The 16,910-nt window shown below is 35.1% G+C and overlaps 2 protein-coding genes across 2 annotated transcripts; one reads left to right on the forward strand and one right to left on the reverse strand.

Annotated features, from left to right (window-relative positions):
- The first annotated feature begins 1,109 nt into the window (after nt 1–1,109).
- Nucleotides 1,110–5,190, forward strand: LOC120214222 (OVARIAN TUMOR DOMAIN-containing deubiquitinating enzyme 10-like). The gene is made up of 11 exons (XM_039212169.1): nt 1,110–1,208; nt 2,452–2,818; nt 2,908–3,071; nt 3,240–3,313; nt 3,501–3,555; nt 3,633–3,707; nt 3,820–3,893; nt 3,981–4,029; nt 4,364–4,448; nt 4,648–4,704; nt 4,991–5,190. The coding sequence occupies exons 2-11, from the start codon at nt 2,494–2,496 to the stop codon at nt 5,044–5,046; spliced, it is 1,014 nt and encodes a 337-aa protein (XP_039068100.1). The 5' UTR covers nt 1,110–1,208; nt 2,452–2,493; the 3' UTR covers nt 5,047–5,190.
- Nucleotides 5,191–5,268: 78 nt separating this feature from the next.
- LOC120214223 (transcription factor TCP11-like) lies at nt 5,269–6,063 on the reverse strand. The gene has a single exon (XM_039212170.1). The coding sequence runs from the start codon at nt 6,013–6,015 to the stop codon at nt 5,389–5,391; it is 627 nt and encodes a 208-aa protein (XP_039068101.1). The 5' UTR covers nt 6,016–6,063; the 3' UTR covers nt 5,269–5,388.
- Between the last annotated feature and the right edge of the window lie 10,847 nt (nt 6,064–16,910).

Raw genomic sequence — 16,910 nt, forward strand, 5'->3', positions numbered from 1 at the left:
TTCCCTTGATTATTAAAAGTTTTAAAATGACCCCTCAATTATTCATATGTTCCAAACTCACTTTTTTCATTAAAAAATGATGATAGTTTGAGTTGAAAATTAGCATTGATAGTCTGACTTGGAAATTAACATGTTGACTAAGATATAATAGTCGTTTCAGATTTAAGATCATAGTTTATCATATTATAATCAAATTGTTAACGTCCAACACATATTGACGTCAATTTCTTAACAGAAAGGACGATATTGAAACATGTAAATAGTCGGTGGTTATTTTATAATTTTTAATAGTTGAAAGATTAAAAAAGACGATATCATATAATCAACGATAATTTTATAAATTTTAATAATTAATATACTTAATAAAACAACCTTCTATAATTAGAAGATTATTTATATATTTTATTCATTAAAATATTATCTAATGAAAGAGACATAGTTTTACATTATAATAACAATACTATGTAAATATAGTATATTGCATAGTACAGCTATGGATGAATGGATCTTAATTTGGTGACGATTTAAAAATGAGAAGTGGTACATATAATTTGGACGGTCATTAAATGTGCACTGCGACCTGTTGTTGTACCCTAGGCCAAGGCCAACCATGAAATTCAACACCCAAAGTTAATTATTTCTTTGGTGGCGGCAATTTTCAAGACTATTATTATTCATGCCGCTGTTTAAATTGTTATTATATTAATACTTCGGAACTCCTAAGCTGATGGCGGATTCGGTAAAATTGTTTCAATGCCAAGGTCAGAAACGTCATTTCATAGGACTAGACTTACAGCCGTAGATCTCCTAGCTTTTCTCATGTCGAACCCTTCGCTTTTCATAGTATTCTCTTCTCAATCAAAAACTAAATTACTCGCCTCAGAATTTAAATAAATTGAAAATGTAATAATAAAAAGGAAAAATCATGTCCGCTTGTTTGGAGGATCCAACGGTAAGAGGGGAGTCCGTGTACAACGGACGCGTGATCGTGGTTTTAATCAGCATCCGCGGGAAACAGCTTATTCTACAAGTACGTGAGTTTTATTGGTTTTTTCTATTCTATTTTTTTTTGGGTTTTCAAAACATTTCAACGTTTGATCGTTATCTTATGTGTCTAGTGCACTCCATTAATACAACAAAACTTCATTGTTTTCTTTCTTTCTTGGTTTCTTCTCTGGAATCCAAGGTTTCAAGCTTTTCTGGTTTTGGTGAGTGCTTATAAATTCCATATTTTCTAATCTTGTTTTGATTGAATTTGACTTGGGAATGATCATACATTTCTGGGTTTTGATTGATTGTTACTGTTCATTACTGTTTTCTGAATTATGGGTGTTTTTTCCTTTTTGTTTTTGAAGTTGCTTAATGTTAAAGCTTAGGTTTTGATTGAATTTTTGTATGCTTTTCCCTGCTAAGAATTGGATTTTTGATTCCATGGTTTTGTTTTGGTGGAGAAATGCAAAACATGTCTAGGCATGGATAAGAGAGTAAATAGAGAATCAACATAAGTTTTAGCCATTAGATTCATTATTTTATTGGGAATGAAATTCTATGTGGAGGATATTACGATTGAATGAGAATCTAGGCCAAAGGGGTAAAAAAGAAAAGAAATCGGGTTTATCTAATTTGACTGTTGACAAGTAAGGGTTTTCTTCCCCTTTTCCTTTTATTGAACTTTAGGAGGTAATACAATTGATTCCTCAAATAAATTTAGATGCCTGTGGCGAGCTTATTCTGTGGTATGATGGAATTCCATTAAAACAAACTTTAGTCTTTAAAATCTAATATTGGTTTTGGCTTTTGATAAAGTTGATTCCAATTTAGGGTTTAGTCTGAAAAGCTAAAACTATCTTTTTATACTTCTTTTGTTGCCTTCTTTTTAGACTAGGTTATCTGGATTCTTAACTCATAAGGAATGATGCTCACTTTAGTAATGGTATATGCAGGAGCAAGTATCCTTGGATTGAAGTAAACTGATAACTCATCATTTGTTTATTAAAATCATTTTTAGTTTCTTTTTTATACTAATTTTAATTGGTTTTAACTATATTTTTTCAAGGATTTATTTTGACAAACTTTCAATTTTTAGTATTAATAATAGTAGTTAAGTGAAGAACATGGTGTCATGTAGGTAATTGATTTTCAAGTAGTTTGACAATTCTTGAACAAGGCATAAATCAACTTGATCAATTGCTCAACTTCAGTGAAGATTAAGTTTTTTATAAAAACAAATATTATTTAAAAGATCAATGTTTCTCTAGGCTGGTAAACTAACCTGCCATAATAAGAATATATTTCTGGAGTATCTTAATTTGATGCTTGAAGCAGATCCCTTGATTTTCCAGGGTAATTGCAGTTTATATGAGTTGTTTCTTCATTCATGGAACCTGGATTCTGGATATTGAATTACTTTTCATGCGTGAACAAAAATCTAATTGAGAGTTGTTTGTACAGGCGGCGATCAGGTTTCTTTAAGTGGAATATTACTTGAAGTTGATGACTATGTATCAGCAAGATTCAGATTTTGTGCATTGGGTTCTCGGGGGTGACCCTTTTTACCATTGTGCATATAGTAGTGACATGGTGCAGCATGATGCTGGAGACATCTATCATCATCACACTCACTATTATAGAGGTCATACTGATACACAAAGCAGCCAGATAGAGAATGACGAGGTCATCGCTCGTACCCTTCAGGAAGAATTCTCACATCTTGCAGTGGCAGAAGCATCAGAATTTTCTCATGCTGGGGAAGAGCAATCACAATCATCCAGTGAACACCATGATTGGCATACTCCATCAACAACATACTATTATTCAGGTAGCTCGAAGGTTTTCCTGCCTATTTATTTCTTTTAAGGTATTTATCTGCTTATTGTTGTTTAGTAGTTAATTTGACACAACTTGCAGGCTATGAATATGGCCAGGATGAATCTGACGATTTGGTGCCACATAGTTCCTGCTCTAGCCCCAATGATTCAGAGGATTTTTCTGGCTCTTTGGAGCTAACAGAGGGTTATTTACTCGATGATGAGGAAGTAGGCAAGAGGTTTAATCAAATGATTCCTATTCCTGTAAGTTTACCTTAGAAGTTCCATTTTTCTCTAATATTTACTTTTATGTCATACATGTGATGTTCTGTTTTGGAGTTAAAATTTTTAATAGATGTTAATCTGTATTGATGCATATGACTCTGCATCTCTCCCATTTTCTTCAGATGTATTTAAATCTGTTTGTTTCAGCATGTCCCTAGAATCAATGGTGAAATACCATCAATTGATGAAGCAATGTCTGATCATGAAAGGTTGTTGAGCAGGTATTATTTGTATTGTTTTCCTTTTCTCATTTCTTAAAAGTTAAAATTTATTTTGAGGCTTTGAGCAACATGAATAAGAAATACATCTAGGTTTTTTCCCTCATGAAAGGTGTTGTTGATTGGCTTGTTAATTCGGTTTTATCAGCTACATAAGGTTAATGCTTAATATATTTCTTTTTCTATCCAGATTGCAGCTATACGGTTTTGCTGAGCTCAAGGTTCAAGGAGATGGCAATTGTCAGGTGTGCTCTCTTTTGTTTCTGGTTTGAATTCCGCGTTTCGGCTGTAATATTTATGGTCAATTTTTTTGCTTTTTCAGTTCCGTGCACTCTCGCATCAATTATATCATACACCTGATAATCACAAATATGTGAGACGGCAAATTGTGAATCAGGTTTGTTGTCCCGCAATAAATTGCTGGCTTACACAACATTAAGTTTGTTTATTAAGCTATAATGAATATATCGGTGCTGCTGTAGCTAACTAATAGTAGCTTGTTTTGCCAGCTTAAATCTAACCCAGAGGCATATGAAGGATATGTCCCCATGGATTATGCTGACTATTTGAAGAAGATGTCAAAGTATTTAATTTTTCTTTTCTTGCTACTTATATTTCGAGCTTTTGGGCAAAGCATATCTATGTTAACACTCTTTATGAATGATTTCAGGAGCGGCGAGTGGGGTGATCACGTTACATTGCAGGCAGCTGCAGATGCGGTATGCATTATAAAGTTAGCAAACACGTTCTTTGGAAGAACCATAAATTTATTTGCGATTGTTGATTTTTGTTTTGTTTATTGGTTCATTTCTTGCAAATGGATATTTCTCCTCATTCTTAGCCTACGCGATTTAATATCTTTTTAGTTGCCTGAATGTAATTCCAAGAACATTTTCGTTCAGTTTCTAAATAAGTGAAGAAATAGAGTAAATATCATGATACCATGTGTTTTTCCCAAGTGGAGAGCCCTTTTTTCTTTTGATTCACTTATGATCAAGGATCCATGCATTTTTCAATGTCTAAACTAGCAAACACTTTACATTTTTTTGGCAGTATGGTTTGAAAATTATTGTCATGACTTCCTTTAAGGACACATGTTACATTGAGATTCTTCCGAACTTCTGGAAGTCGAAAGGCGGTAAGATTTCCACCCTGTGCTTCTCCTGCAAGCATACCTCTTTATTTTCCTGTTGTTATTTTCTTCCAAATGTATTGTTTTCTTAGTTTCCAAACTGCATTTGTTTTGCAAAACCAAAAAGATAGTTATAGAAATAATAACATGAATGAATAAACTCTGTATGTGGTAAGACTAACGAGTTCTGATGTTACTGATGCAGTCATTTTCTTGAGTTTTTGGGCCGAAGTTCACTACAACTCAATCTATTGCCAAGGAGGTGATCATTTGACCCTTTCCTCTTTGTTTAGTGTCTAGCCCTACCTATAATCATTGAGCGACCCTGATCCTTCGTGGTAAAAGGGAGAACAACACTCCTTAGATGTTTGTCTGTCAAGATGTGTGCGTTATTAGTAGCTAAGAAATATTCTTAACAAATATTATTATCTTATAATCACCCCTATATTATTAAAAAAAATCTCTAACCCTACTTGAAATAAAAAAGAGGTTCGCTTGTTCCTGGTTCAAGAATCATTCCTTAAACATTGCTGTGTTCATGGTTGCAGATCATCCCTCAGCCGAGGTTCCAAGGAAGAAAAAATGGTGGACTTTTGGGAACTAACACAACAAAGATAAGCCAAGCTTCCATGCCATAGCATCTACTACTACTACTACTACTTAACAGTTGTATTGTAAAGAGAAACAAAACATTGTTCAATTTGGTCATGCATGAAATAAAGTGAAAGATAAAAACAGCTGTTATCAATAGCTTGTCTTTATTGATTCATTTTTGGTCTGCACAACGATGGTTGAACTCATTCTTTGAAAAATGCTCATGGATTTTATCGATGGTGGGTTCATTTTTCTCCTTTTTCAGCATTTTATTTACAACCAAAAGGATACCATTCAAAATACTACCCGATAATACATTATATATGTAGCTAATGGCTTTACTTTGGGATCTCTACTCTTGATTCCTAATATCTTCTTCCTCCTCCTGATGCTCTTTCTCCACCTCCGCCAACGGCGGCTGCAACAGTAATGCAGTAAATGGCATGTGTTGATACCCATTTCTTCCAGCAGTTGAATACTGGAACCCAAGAGGTTGGCACATGTCCAACCGGTAACTCGGCGCCTGTGGTGCCGTCAAGGCATACATTCCCGCAACGCCGCCGCCGCTACCAACCCCACTCGGGTGAAGTTGACAAGATTCCGAAGGCGAAGAAGCGGTAATGGGTCCGGAAGCACAAGAGATTTCATGGGCTGCAGGAGCGGTGCCGGACCCGGTGGCAGCTATGATAGAAGGCTCAGCTTGACGGAGCAACCACTCGATGGTCTCACCATCGGAGCGATGGCCGAGTTCTAGAGTCAGTTGAAAGATCCGAGCTGCACAAAGCGCCGGCATCCGAACACGACGGCTACGGCCATTCACTTTGGTGTGACGATCTTTAGAACTCAAAGAACCGGTTTTGCGATTAGGGAGAGCGAATTGGGTCTTGGGAGTCGACTCGTCGGCGACTACCGTGTCACCATTAGAGTTGCTCCGTTTAGAGGTGGCGGAGTATTTTTGAAACGCCATTTCAGAAGTCATCGGAGAGCTCACAGTAGGTTTAGAGGCGACCCCACAGAGAGAAAGGAGAGAGTGTTGTTAAGCGTGAGATGGGATTTTGATTTAAAAGAGGGGTGGGATTTATCTTGACGTGTCGAGCTAGGATTTCTTTGAGTTCCGTGAAGTGGCACGACCGAGTCGGGTCGGTCTTTGTTCGGGTTTGGATAGTGGGACCTACTCACCAGATATTGCTTGGGTGGATCCCACTTTTGGTTCCATGGATTGATAGTATCTTGCCAAAATTTTTGCATCGGTTACAACTCTACAATTACAAAGGTTTTTTTTAAGGAAAAATGGGGTTTTTATTAGGAATTTAATTCTTTTTATTCTTGCCCGTAAAATTCGAGATGTTTTAGTATTTTAATTTTTTTATATGATAATTTATGTCCTTTATTTATTATATTTTATCTTTTCTTTTAATTTTGTAAAAAAAGGGAAAATATGTATAATGGGAAAATGATTTATATTTGTTAACGATAATATTTAGGTTGTGGATTTTTTGAGATTTTGAGAAATTTCGGGGATATGATAGTCAAGAGGTATAGTTTAATGAGATTTGTGGAGGAGGTATAATAATTGTTTCTTTTCATAGAGACAATGTCATAAGGTGGTAAAATCTAAGGTAGAATACACTCTCTAATGGAGTTTGACACTGAGGTGTCTCTATAGAGTGGTTAAGACTTTGGTCTAGAGGGTACATTGGATGATTCAATTTTTTTCTTCAAAGATTTTACTAATATTTCATTTGAAATTTGACGAAATTATCTCAACGGAAGATCATTGACGTTTTCTATGAATGATAAAACAAAACGACAACATTTCGATACTATAAAGCAACAACGAAGAGGAGAATACCCTCCAGATCCTACTGTTGATCCTTTTGATCTTCCTACACAGATGGATTACGACGGCCCCCGTACAATTGTCTTATACAAAGATATCGTCACTGGTTCTAGCGAGTCCACTCACGCTTCCAAGAGTCATGAGCTCGATGATGACGATACTTAACTGCTTGATGAAGATATCACTGTCATCCTTTCGGATGGTATTCCGACCATTTATTTCTCAAAACGAGTACAAAATCTCACCATCAAAAGTATAGATTTAACGCTTGTTGTGAAAGTCCTTGGTCGTTGTATTGGTTACAACACCCTCCACAATCGAATCTATTGTATTTGGAAACCATCGCATCCTCTTAAACTCATTGACATTGAGAATGATTTCTTTCTCGAGAAATTTAATGACCAGAGAGATTACCTTAAAGTGTTGAAGAAAGGTCCTTGGACCATCTTTGGTCATTACTCATTACTTAACTGTTGAACAGTGGTCGGTTGATTTCCAGTCTTCTCAAGCTTTTCCTAGTCGTCTCATGATGTGAATTCGCTTACCAGGTCTGCCAGTTACGTTCTACAGGAGGAGTTTCATTGAAGCTATTGGTAACCAGATTGGTTCAGTGGTCAAGATAGACTTTCAAACTGATAACGACTGTCGAGATCGCTTTGCCCGCTTGGAGGTTAGCCTCAATCTCTGTCGTCCTTTAATCTCTAAGCTTCTTATTAACGGTCGGCTCCAAATAATTGAATATGAATCTTTACCATCTTTTTGTTTTCATTGTGGTACTTATGGTCATACCAAGGATTTTTGTCCACAGGTTCATTCTCGGGAAAAAACGTAATCAACGTCTGATAATATCTCTCCTCCACACGCTTCGGCAACCGCCAGCCTAGCATCGGATGAAGCTTTTGGGCCATGGATGCTTGCCGAAAGAAAGAAGCGAGTTTCACAGTCAACCAAGCAAGCAAAATCTGCCTTGAAGTATTCTACTCAAATTACATCGTAATTGAATCCTATTTTCGAGGAGGAGATCTCTGATCAGGATCAAGTCCCAGATTCTAAGGAGATTACCAAAGATCCAGGCCTTAAGTCTCTGCTCCTCTATGTGACCCTACAATCTATCGGGTTAATGAAGACATGAATCCTGTTCGTAGAAATCAAGCCTTAGAAAAGGCTAAATCCAAAGGTAAAGCTGTGGTCCCCATTAAAGTCTATTTTTGTTAGTTTAAAGAATCCTACCATGATTGGAGCCAAACTTGCCAAGCCTTAGCTTTCTGTTTCTAAAAATCCCATGCAAGGTGCACGTCCCTCCACTTTTCATGTAGAGACCTCATATGCAAAACTTGCTCGTACTAAATCGGGTGAGAACTTAGATCCTAACCAGCACCATGCTGTTAACTTCATGATGGTGATAATCCTAATATTCTTGTGGTCGTTGCTATGGGTACTCAAGTTCGAAACGACCTTGAGGCCATGGTTAAATAACTGTTTTGGTTTTTCTTTCTTTCCTCACTGTTTATCTATGAATCTCAAGATATTCATGTGGAACGCTCAAGGTTGTGGTCACCAAAATTTTGTTCGTGTTGCTTGCCAGTACATTCGTGATCATTCTCCGGATGTGATTGGCGAAACTCGTATTAGCAATGCCAATGCTGAAAAAGTTATTGCTTCTCTTAATATTCCTAATTTCTTTAGAGTCGAAGCTGATGGTTTCTCTAAAGGCATCTGGATTTGTTGGTTTGATCATGTTCATGTGGAGGTTCTCTTTAGCCACTTTCAGCTGGTTCATTGTTGTATTCTAAGCAATGTCTCCAATTGGTCTACCCTTGCTACTTTCATATATGTAAGTCCTACTCGGGCCAAGCGAAATGCTCTTAGGTCTTATCTTCGGTTCCTCTCAAATCATATCACAGTTCCTTGGATAGTTCTGAGTGACTTCAATGTCGCCTCGTCTCCTGATGATCGTAGGGGCTGTATTGGTTCTCCATCTGCTAGAAATTTTATTAGTGTGATTTATAACTCGAGCCTCCATGATCTTACCTATCAAAGTCCGGACTTCACTTGGTATAGTGGTAACTGTGTTGTTCGCCTTGACCGTTGTTTATGTAATAATCACTGGGTTGAAGCTCATCTCAACACGATGGTTCAACACCTTTAGAGAATGAAATCCGATCATCACCCCCTCTTATCTATTGGTCAATATCCTTGTAGATACCTTTTTGTCCGAGTCTTTTTTATTTTATTATTATTATTTACTTATATATATATATATATATATATATATTACATTTTTCAAGCCTAATCTGGAGCCCAAGACCATTACCAGACTAACCCACTCAAGCCCGGTTCAGCCCAATTACAAGACCCAGAACCCATATCCGACCCAACCCTGCTACAATCTAGAGACCTGATCCGACCCGACTTATTGAAACTCTAAACATATTAGGGTTTCTGATGGCGCCACACAACTTCAACCCATGGATCTGGACCCATCCAACGGTCCAAATCACTCAGGAAATTTAGGATTTTAACCCTAGTACATTTGATGCCGCTGATGTGATTATTGTTGCTGTCACCGACTGTCTCTGATGCCGTCGTTTCATCTAGGGTGACAGAAGATCCGTTTCAACAGTGAATAAATGACAATAAACAAATAAAAAAAGCCAAAGATATCCCGAGGATATCTACCATATCAATAAACCATAATAGGGCACTCATACCCCTATTTTCGGAACTCAAATAATCAAATCAGATATAGAGAGAGAGGGGTTTTAAAAGAAAAGAGACAGAGGGATTAAGTGAAACGTAGTCAAACACAGAAAAAAGGGAGAAATTAGAAAGAAAAAAGCCTAGAAAAGAAAAACCAAAGAGCAAACACAAAGAAAACCAAAAAAAGAAAAGAGGAACGAACCTTAAAGATCCGACCATAGAGCTTTCATCGGAGCTAACCTATCCCTCATCGAAGGTAAAGCCTTTCTCTTTTCTAGGTCTAGTTAGGATTTCTCTGGGTTTAGGTTATCGAAGAGGTTAGCTTTAGGGGTGAAAGGAAGCTAGAGGGAAGAGAGAACCTTTTCTGGGTATGGGTTACTCCCCGTAGCCATCGATATACAGTGGCCGGGGAGTTGGGGCTTTTATTCGATGCTGAAGAAGAAGATAGAGAGGCGGAGGATGAAGAGAGAGAGTGGTGGAGAAGAAGAGAGAGCTTTGTGGGTTTTCGGTTTTGAAGATGGAGAGAGAATGTGAGCATATGGGGATCTTACCGAGCTAAGGTTGTTCGGTCGGCCTTATATACAAGGTCCTAAACGACACAGTTTTAAGAAGGATATGGGAGGATATTTCAGTGTATGGGTAAATTAAATATTGGGGCTTCCTTGTTTTGTAGATTTATATTATGATCACTTATTGTATTTTGTTTGTTTTGTATTTCATGCCCCGAATTTGTAAAGTTTGTATCTTGGTCACTTTGCAATGTATTATTAATATTTTGTAAATTTCAACATTGTACTCTGTTTTTATAAAGTTTATATTTTGATCACTGACTCTGTACTTCGGTTTAAATCTTGAATATGGTATGTATGTTTTCATTTCCTTATTTTTTAGTCCTTTATTTATTATATGAAAGGGTAATTTGCTTATTTGGTCCATAATATCTTCCTGATGTATTTTTAGTCACTGTTTATTTAGGTTATTGATGTTTAGACCTTGTGATTTATGCATGTCTCAATTTGGTCACTGTTTAATATTGTTATATTTATGATTAATTTTTGTTTAGTCTTCCATATTTCTGGTTATTTTATTTTAGTCCTTAATATGTTTAGGGGTTATTTCATTTCTTGTACTTGTATTATTTAGTATTTTCGATTTTGGGAATCTGGTTTATTTGATTTATGTTTTAGTCCCTTAAGTTTTTTTGCTATTTTAGTCCTTTGAATGACTATTTTACTATTTTAGTCCCTTAAGTTTCTATTTTGTGAATTTAGTCTCTTAAATGTCTATTTTTTCTATTTTAGTCCTTTAAATTTCTATGTATGCTATTTTAATCCCTTATGTTTTAGTTTTGCTATTTTAGTCCCTTCAATTTCTATTTTTGCTATTTTAGTCCCTTAAGTTTCTTTTTTTGCTATTTTGGTCCTTTTAAATAGAATATGATTATTTATTGTTTTCATTATTTGTAATTTGATATGTAATATTTTTTTGTTATGATTGATTCTTTTTACATATGTATTTGTTTTACATATTTTGTAATTATATGTAAATGAGAAATTTTATTATGAGGGAAATCTACGAAGACTTCTCCCAACTAAAGGGAAGATGTCTTTTCGAGGATTTTTCACACAAATGTTGTTTTATATTAGATAATTTTATTTGTTCAACGTTTATTTATTTAGATTATTTTTCCACCGCTTTTCATTTTATTTTGTTTTATTTTATGGTATTTTAACTTTACGAAAATTACGAACAATGTCTTTTTGTAAGGGGAATTTATGGGAAAGTCTCATAACTACAAAGGAAGTGTTTTCCCCGAAGATTGTTCACACAAAAAAATTGACACTTTCTGAATAAAATCAAATTAATAAAAGGATCGTAATTTAAATATATTTTCGAGTTTGTAATTTCCAATATTTAAACAACATATAATCATTTAGGTACCAAAATTTGTGCGTTGTGGGGGGTTCACCCTTCTCCACACGTAGTCGACTCCAGAATCCTTAAAAGCGAATCTTTGATAAAATGTAGACCATTTTTTCGTTTAAGGTTTCCAACCTACCTAACTTAAATATTGGTGGCGACTCCAAATCAAAATGTTTTTCAAATTACATTCCATCACCTTCCCCGAAAACCAAAATTAAAATTTTCAAGTCTAACGGATCCCTAGGAGACGTTATGACAATCCTGATAGGAACCAACAACGACATGTTTGTTACTTTGCTGGTTGGTTGCTTCACAAGGATTTTCGTCAATTCATCCAACAATTGGGACTCCTCCCTTGCCATCATTGACATCATCCATAATTTCTATGAAGTTGCGACCATTTGAAACCGCACTATTTTGGCTCCCTCTCTTATAGAAAGTGACTTATGGCGCTTCTTCGGGGCATTCAACGTTGTTTAGACCAACGTCAAATTTTATATTGCTTGGCTCGAAGGCCAACTCCTACTTGATCTTGTGTCTATTCTCGACCAGGAAGAAATTATATGGAAGCAAAAGTCTCGCTCAGATTAGATTAATATAGGTGATAGAAATAGTTCCTACTTCTACAAGAAGGCCATCATCCAAAGAAGAACTAATCGCATCTTCACTCTACAACTGAGCTCGGGAGATTGGTGTTCCGACACTAATGTTCTTTGCAACGAAGCTATTCGGTTTTTCCAGCATTTGTACATTGCTGATGAGAATGTCAATGGCAAGCTTCTAATTTCTGGCCTCTTCCCTGGCCTCCCTATGAACAACATTCAGTCTCTTGATCGATGTCTCGATCCGATGGAAATTAAAGATGCGATCTTCTCTATGGCTCCTCTCAAGTCTCCTGGTGTTAATGGGCTCCACGCTCATTTCTACCAAAAACACTGGGATATTATGGGTTCTTCGGTTTATTGCATTGATCCAACATGTTTTTTTTTCTGGTGGGAACCTTGATCATCTACTTAACCAAATTGTGCTTGCTCTTATTCCAAAAACCACTAGTCCATCTTCTTTCAAGGATTTAAGACCTGTCAGCCTTTGTACAGTTTTATACAAACTTATCACAAAGACCTTAGCGCATCGCCTCCGACACATCATGCCCTTCTTTGTTTCTCTTAATCAGACCAGCTTCATCTCTGGTATGAGTATCACTGAGAACATTATCAATCAAGAAGTTGTTCACTCGATGAATGCCAAGAGAATGAGTGGATGGTGGTTAAAGTTGATTTGGAAAAGGCTTTTGGTCTCCTTAGACAAGACTTTATTATTGATACTTTATAGAATGTGGGGTTTCTTCCGCCTTTACTTATCCATCATTATATTTCCACCTCTTGATGCAAATTCAATTCAATAGAGGTCACAACTCAAATTTCAAACCGAGTCGTGGCATTCGACAAGGCGATCCTATCTCACCTTACCTATTATCTTGACAATGGAAAGAATCGGCAACCGAATTAATCTTATTATAACTGAAGGAATGTGGAAACTGTCCAGGCTTGCTCGTAGAGGTATTCCTATTAGCCATCTCTTCTTTGCTAACGATTTAATCCTCTATGGAAAGGCGACTATTGACCAAACTATTTTGATTGGTAACATCCTTACTGAATTTGGGTACTATTCTAGCCATAAGATTAATAAACTTAAATCGAAAGTTCATTTTTCTCCAAACACAACCTTTGAGAAATCGTTATCAGTTAGCTCTTTTCTCGGTATTACCCAAGTTCCTCATCTAGGTGTGTAGTCACGTATTTTCGTCCGGAGTGCTATTTATATACATATAATATATAATATATAATTTTGAGAACATTTTTCGAAAATATATATAATATATTTTAAAAATTTTTAAAAATATATATATATGGTTTTAAAAACATTTTTGAAATATATATATATAATATAGTTTTGAAAGCATTTTTTTGAAAACATATATAATATATAGTTTTAAAAAATATTTTTGAAAACATATAATATGTAATTTTGAAAACACTTTTGAAATCATATATAATATATAATTTAAAAAACATTTTTGAAAACATATATATATGTAATTTTGAAAACACTTTTGAAAACATAATATTATACCGTTTTGAAAAACATTTTTGAAAACATATAATATATAATTTTAAATATTTTTGAAAACATATATAATAGTTTTTAAAAATGTATTTTTAAAAACATATAATATAGTTTTTTAATATTTTTGAAAACATATAGTATATAGTTTTTAAAATGGTTTTTGAAAATACAATAAATTAATATACTATTATTTATATATTATTTATATATATATATATATTTATTATATATTTATTATATTATATTGTTATTAATATTATTTTTCATTTTTTTAGGGGTCCAATGAGTCCAAAAAAAATCCAAAGTCCCGATCCCAAAATGAAGCCCAACCGAGCCTGACCCAACAAACAGACCCGGTGGGAAGCCCAATTACAAGCCCACCTGATCCAGTGGGCAAATTGCTGAGCTCAACAAGCCCAATAGGTTAGGGGTTCAACATTTATCAAAGGCACCGCAAGCATGACAGCCGTTGGATCGATCAATTGATCCAACGGCCCACAACAAATTAGGAGACCCAGGGGTCATCGGTAAACAACGCGTAGAGGCCACGCGCCAGCAATCGGCCAAGATTTTCAGGGCAGAATAAATCGAAGCACGATTTTAAAATTAAAACAAAATCGAGAAAATGTTTTTCCGAGATCCCCGACCAACATGAACGGTGACAGGCCTGAGTAAACGGAGAAGAGAAACGTCCCCAGTTATGATTAGAAACAACCCCGTCGAGGGCTATATAAATACACCAAGAGAAATTAAACAGAAAATATAGGAACACAAAAACACCCAGCCACATACGAAAATATAGAAGAAAAAAAAATAACAAATCGAACATCAAATCACCGAAGCAAAGCAACGCAAGGACTAAAAGAAGTGTTGGTCTCAGCTCGAGAGGGAAGAGCTACTGGAAGTTGAAAAGTTCACTGGGAAAGGTAAAAACCGAGGATTTAAAACCTAGATCTACGTCGATTTGGGTGGATTTTGGGGATTTGGGCTTTGGTTTCGGATTCCCGGGGTTAAGGGCTTTCGAAAGGGGTAAGCCTTTAGCTTTTCGACCACCAAAGGTAGGGTCGGAGCAGCGATCGGCGCGGTGGGGCTTCGTCAGAGTGGTGGTGGGCCATGGACCGGTTAGGGCTTGGTTTGAGAGTTTTTTTAGAGGGGAGATTTTTTTTTGTTTTGGTTTAAAACGATATTATTTTTGGGTTTTGGGTATTTATAAGCGAAGAACTAAAGTGCATATTTAAATTCTTAAATTATTTCGCAGTCCCTCCAACTTTGATGTGTAATTCATTTTGGTCACCTGTTATAAATTGGCCTTCAAATTTTGAATTATTTTGATTTAATACTTGATTATATTTCTACATTTGCAATTTAGCATGCCCCTAACTTTTTCTTCTTGCAGCTCATTTTTAGGATCAATTTGATCCATAAAATTTTGATTTGTTTCAATTTGATCCTTTGAATTTTTGTTTATTTATATTTTATATATTTTTATTGCTTTTAATTTTAATGTTTTTTCATTTTTTATTATTCTTTTTTTTAAACATTGTTATATATATAGTACACCTTTTTATTTTATTATTTTCAAGATTTAACATTTTCTTAATTTTTTTATTTTTCTCTTAAATTTTTTTGTGTATTTCTCAATTAAATTTTTTCTCTTTGATTTATTGAATATTTTTTCAATCTAATATTTTTGACCTTTTAGGGATAATTTTAATAGATCAAAGGTAAGTAGTTCGAATTGAATTTTTAAATTTAAATTTTCACAATTAAGACAACCAAGAAATTAAAATGGTACCAAAGGGCAGTACAAGGGTGCTAATCCTTCCTTGATTGTAGCTGACTCCTGAATCTGACACATTTCTGGTAAAACGCATATCAGGAAAGATGATGTCTGATCAACCAAATTTTTTTAAAAGATAAATGATTGGTGGTGGCTCTAAAACGTTTATTTAAGTCGAAATTCATTACTGGTTCAACCTGAATGATGGTTGCGACAGTTTGGCGACTCTGCTGGGGATAGTAAGTGAGTCAGGCCAAAATTAATTTCAGGTTATCTTCTTAAGCGAAAATTGTAAGTTTAAATTTTAATTTAACTTTTTGATCCTTATTACTTATCTTTGATTATTTTTCAAATAAATAGTTGTACTGATTTTTTTCAATGATTTCAGCTTTTTAAAATTTTCATATCAGGCTCTATACCCGAACTCCAAAACCCTTTTTTAAGTGGAGGTGAAAGCGATGCCTTCGTGAGAATTTATTCTCCATATAGGCCTAGCAAGTAACCTTCGGGATTCATATATCTTATGTCTTCGTGTGAATTTTTTCTCCGTATAGACATAAGGGAATGTGTCCTCTTGAGTTTAACATGGTCCACATAAGCTTATAATGGGCTTAGGACTGAGGGTCTGGAAAGCCCAAGGGGGCACCAGTAAGGAGAACTTGGGTATCTTTCTTTAGAACCTAACCGAGATACTACAGGGAATTAAAGCCCACCCCGAAACTCTATTTCAAAACCTAGGCTTTCTTGAGTTATTTCCTTCTTTACTTTCTGTTCAAAGCATACGAACTAGAAAGATATGTGGTTATGACTAGTTCAAAATTAACAGGTGGGATAGCGATTATGTCCGAGTAGGAATAATAAGCATGTCGGGTAGATATCATGTGGGGTAGCACTTTTTATTGTCATTATTATTTTGATTATTATCTTATCTCACTAACTTTTCCTTTCATTTTTGTTTTCTTTTACTTTATTTTTTATTATTTACATCATTCAAAGAGGTGTTAATTCACAAAAATGTTCGTTAACATAGTTAATTTGCATTAATGGACAAAGGGGTTGTAATGCAAAAGGGAAAAAAGCAAAGTTTTGACTATGGTTAAGGGAAAAAACATTTTTGTTTTCTTTTACTTTATTTTTTATTATTTACATCATTCAAAAGAGGTGTTAATTCACAAAAACATGTTCGTTAACATAGTTAATTTGCATTAATGGACAAAGGGGTTGTAATGCAAAAGGTGAAAAACGCAAAGTTTTGACTATGGTTAGAAAAGACTCAGAAAGATCGAGTAGACAAATTAGAAAAAGAACAAATGAAGTCTGTTTTGAGAAAGGGGTATCAAGAACAAGTTCAGAACAATTCCAGTTTGAAAAGATCTTCTAAATATTGGAAAAGTGAATACCAAAGGACAATGAAAAAGAGACCCTGAAAGAATAACTAAAGGCTTCCCAAAGACATTTGTTAGACATTCAACACCAGAACAAACGTCTAAAGACCAAGGTAGCT

The sequence above is a fragment of the Hibiscus syriacus genome, unplaced genomic scaffold (assembly GCF_006381635.1).
Source record: "Hibiscus syriacus cultivar Baekdansim isolate YM2019G1 unplaced genomic scaffold, ASM638163v2 tig00110056_pilon, whole genome shotgun sequence".
NCBI classification, from domain to species: Eukaryota; Viridiplantae; Streptophyta; class Magnoliopsida; order Malvales; family Malvaceae; genus Hibiscus; species Hibiscus syriacus.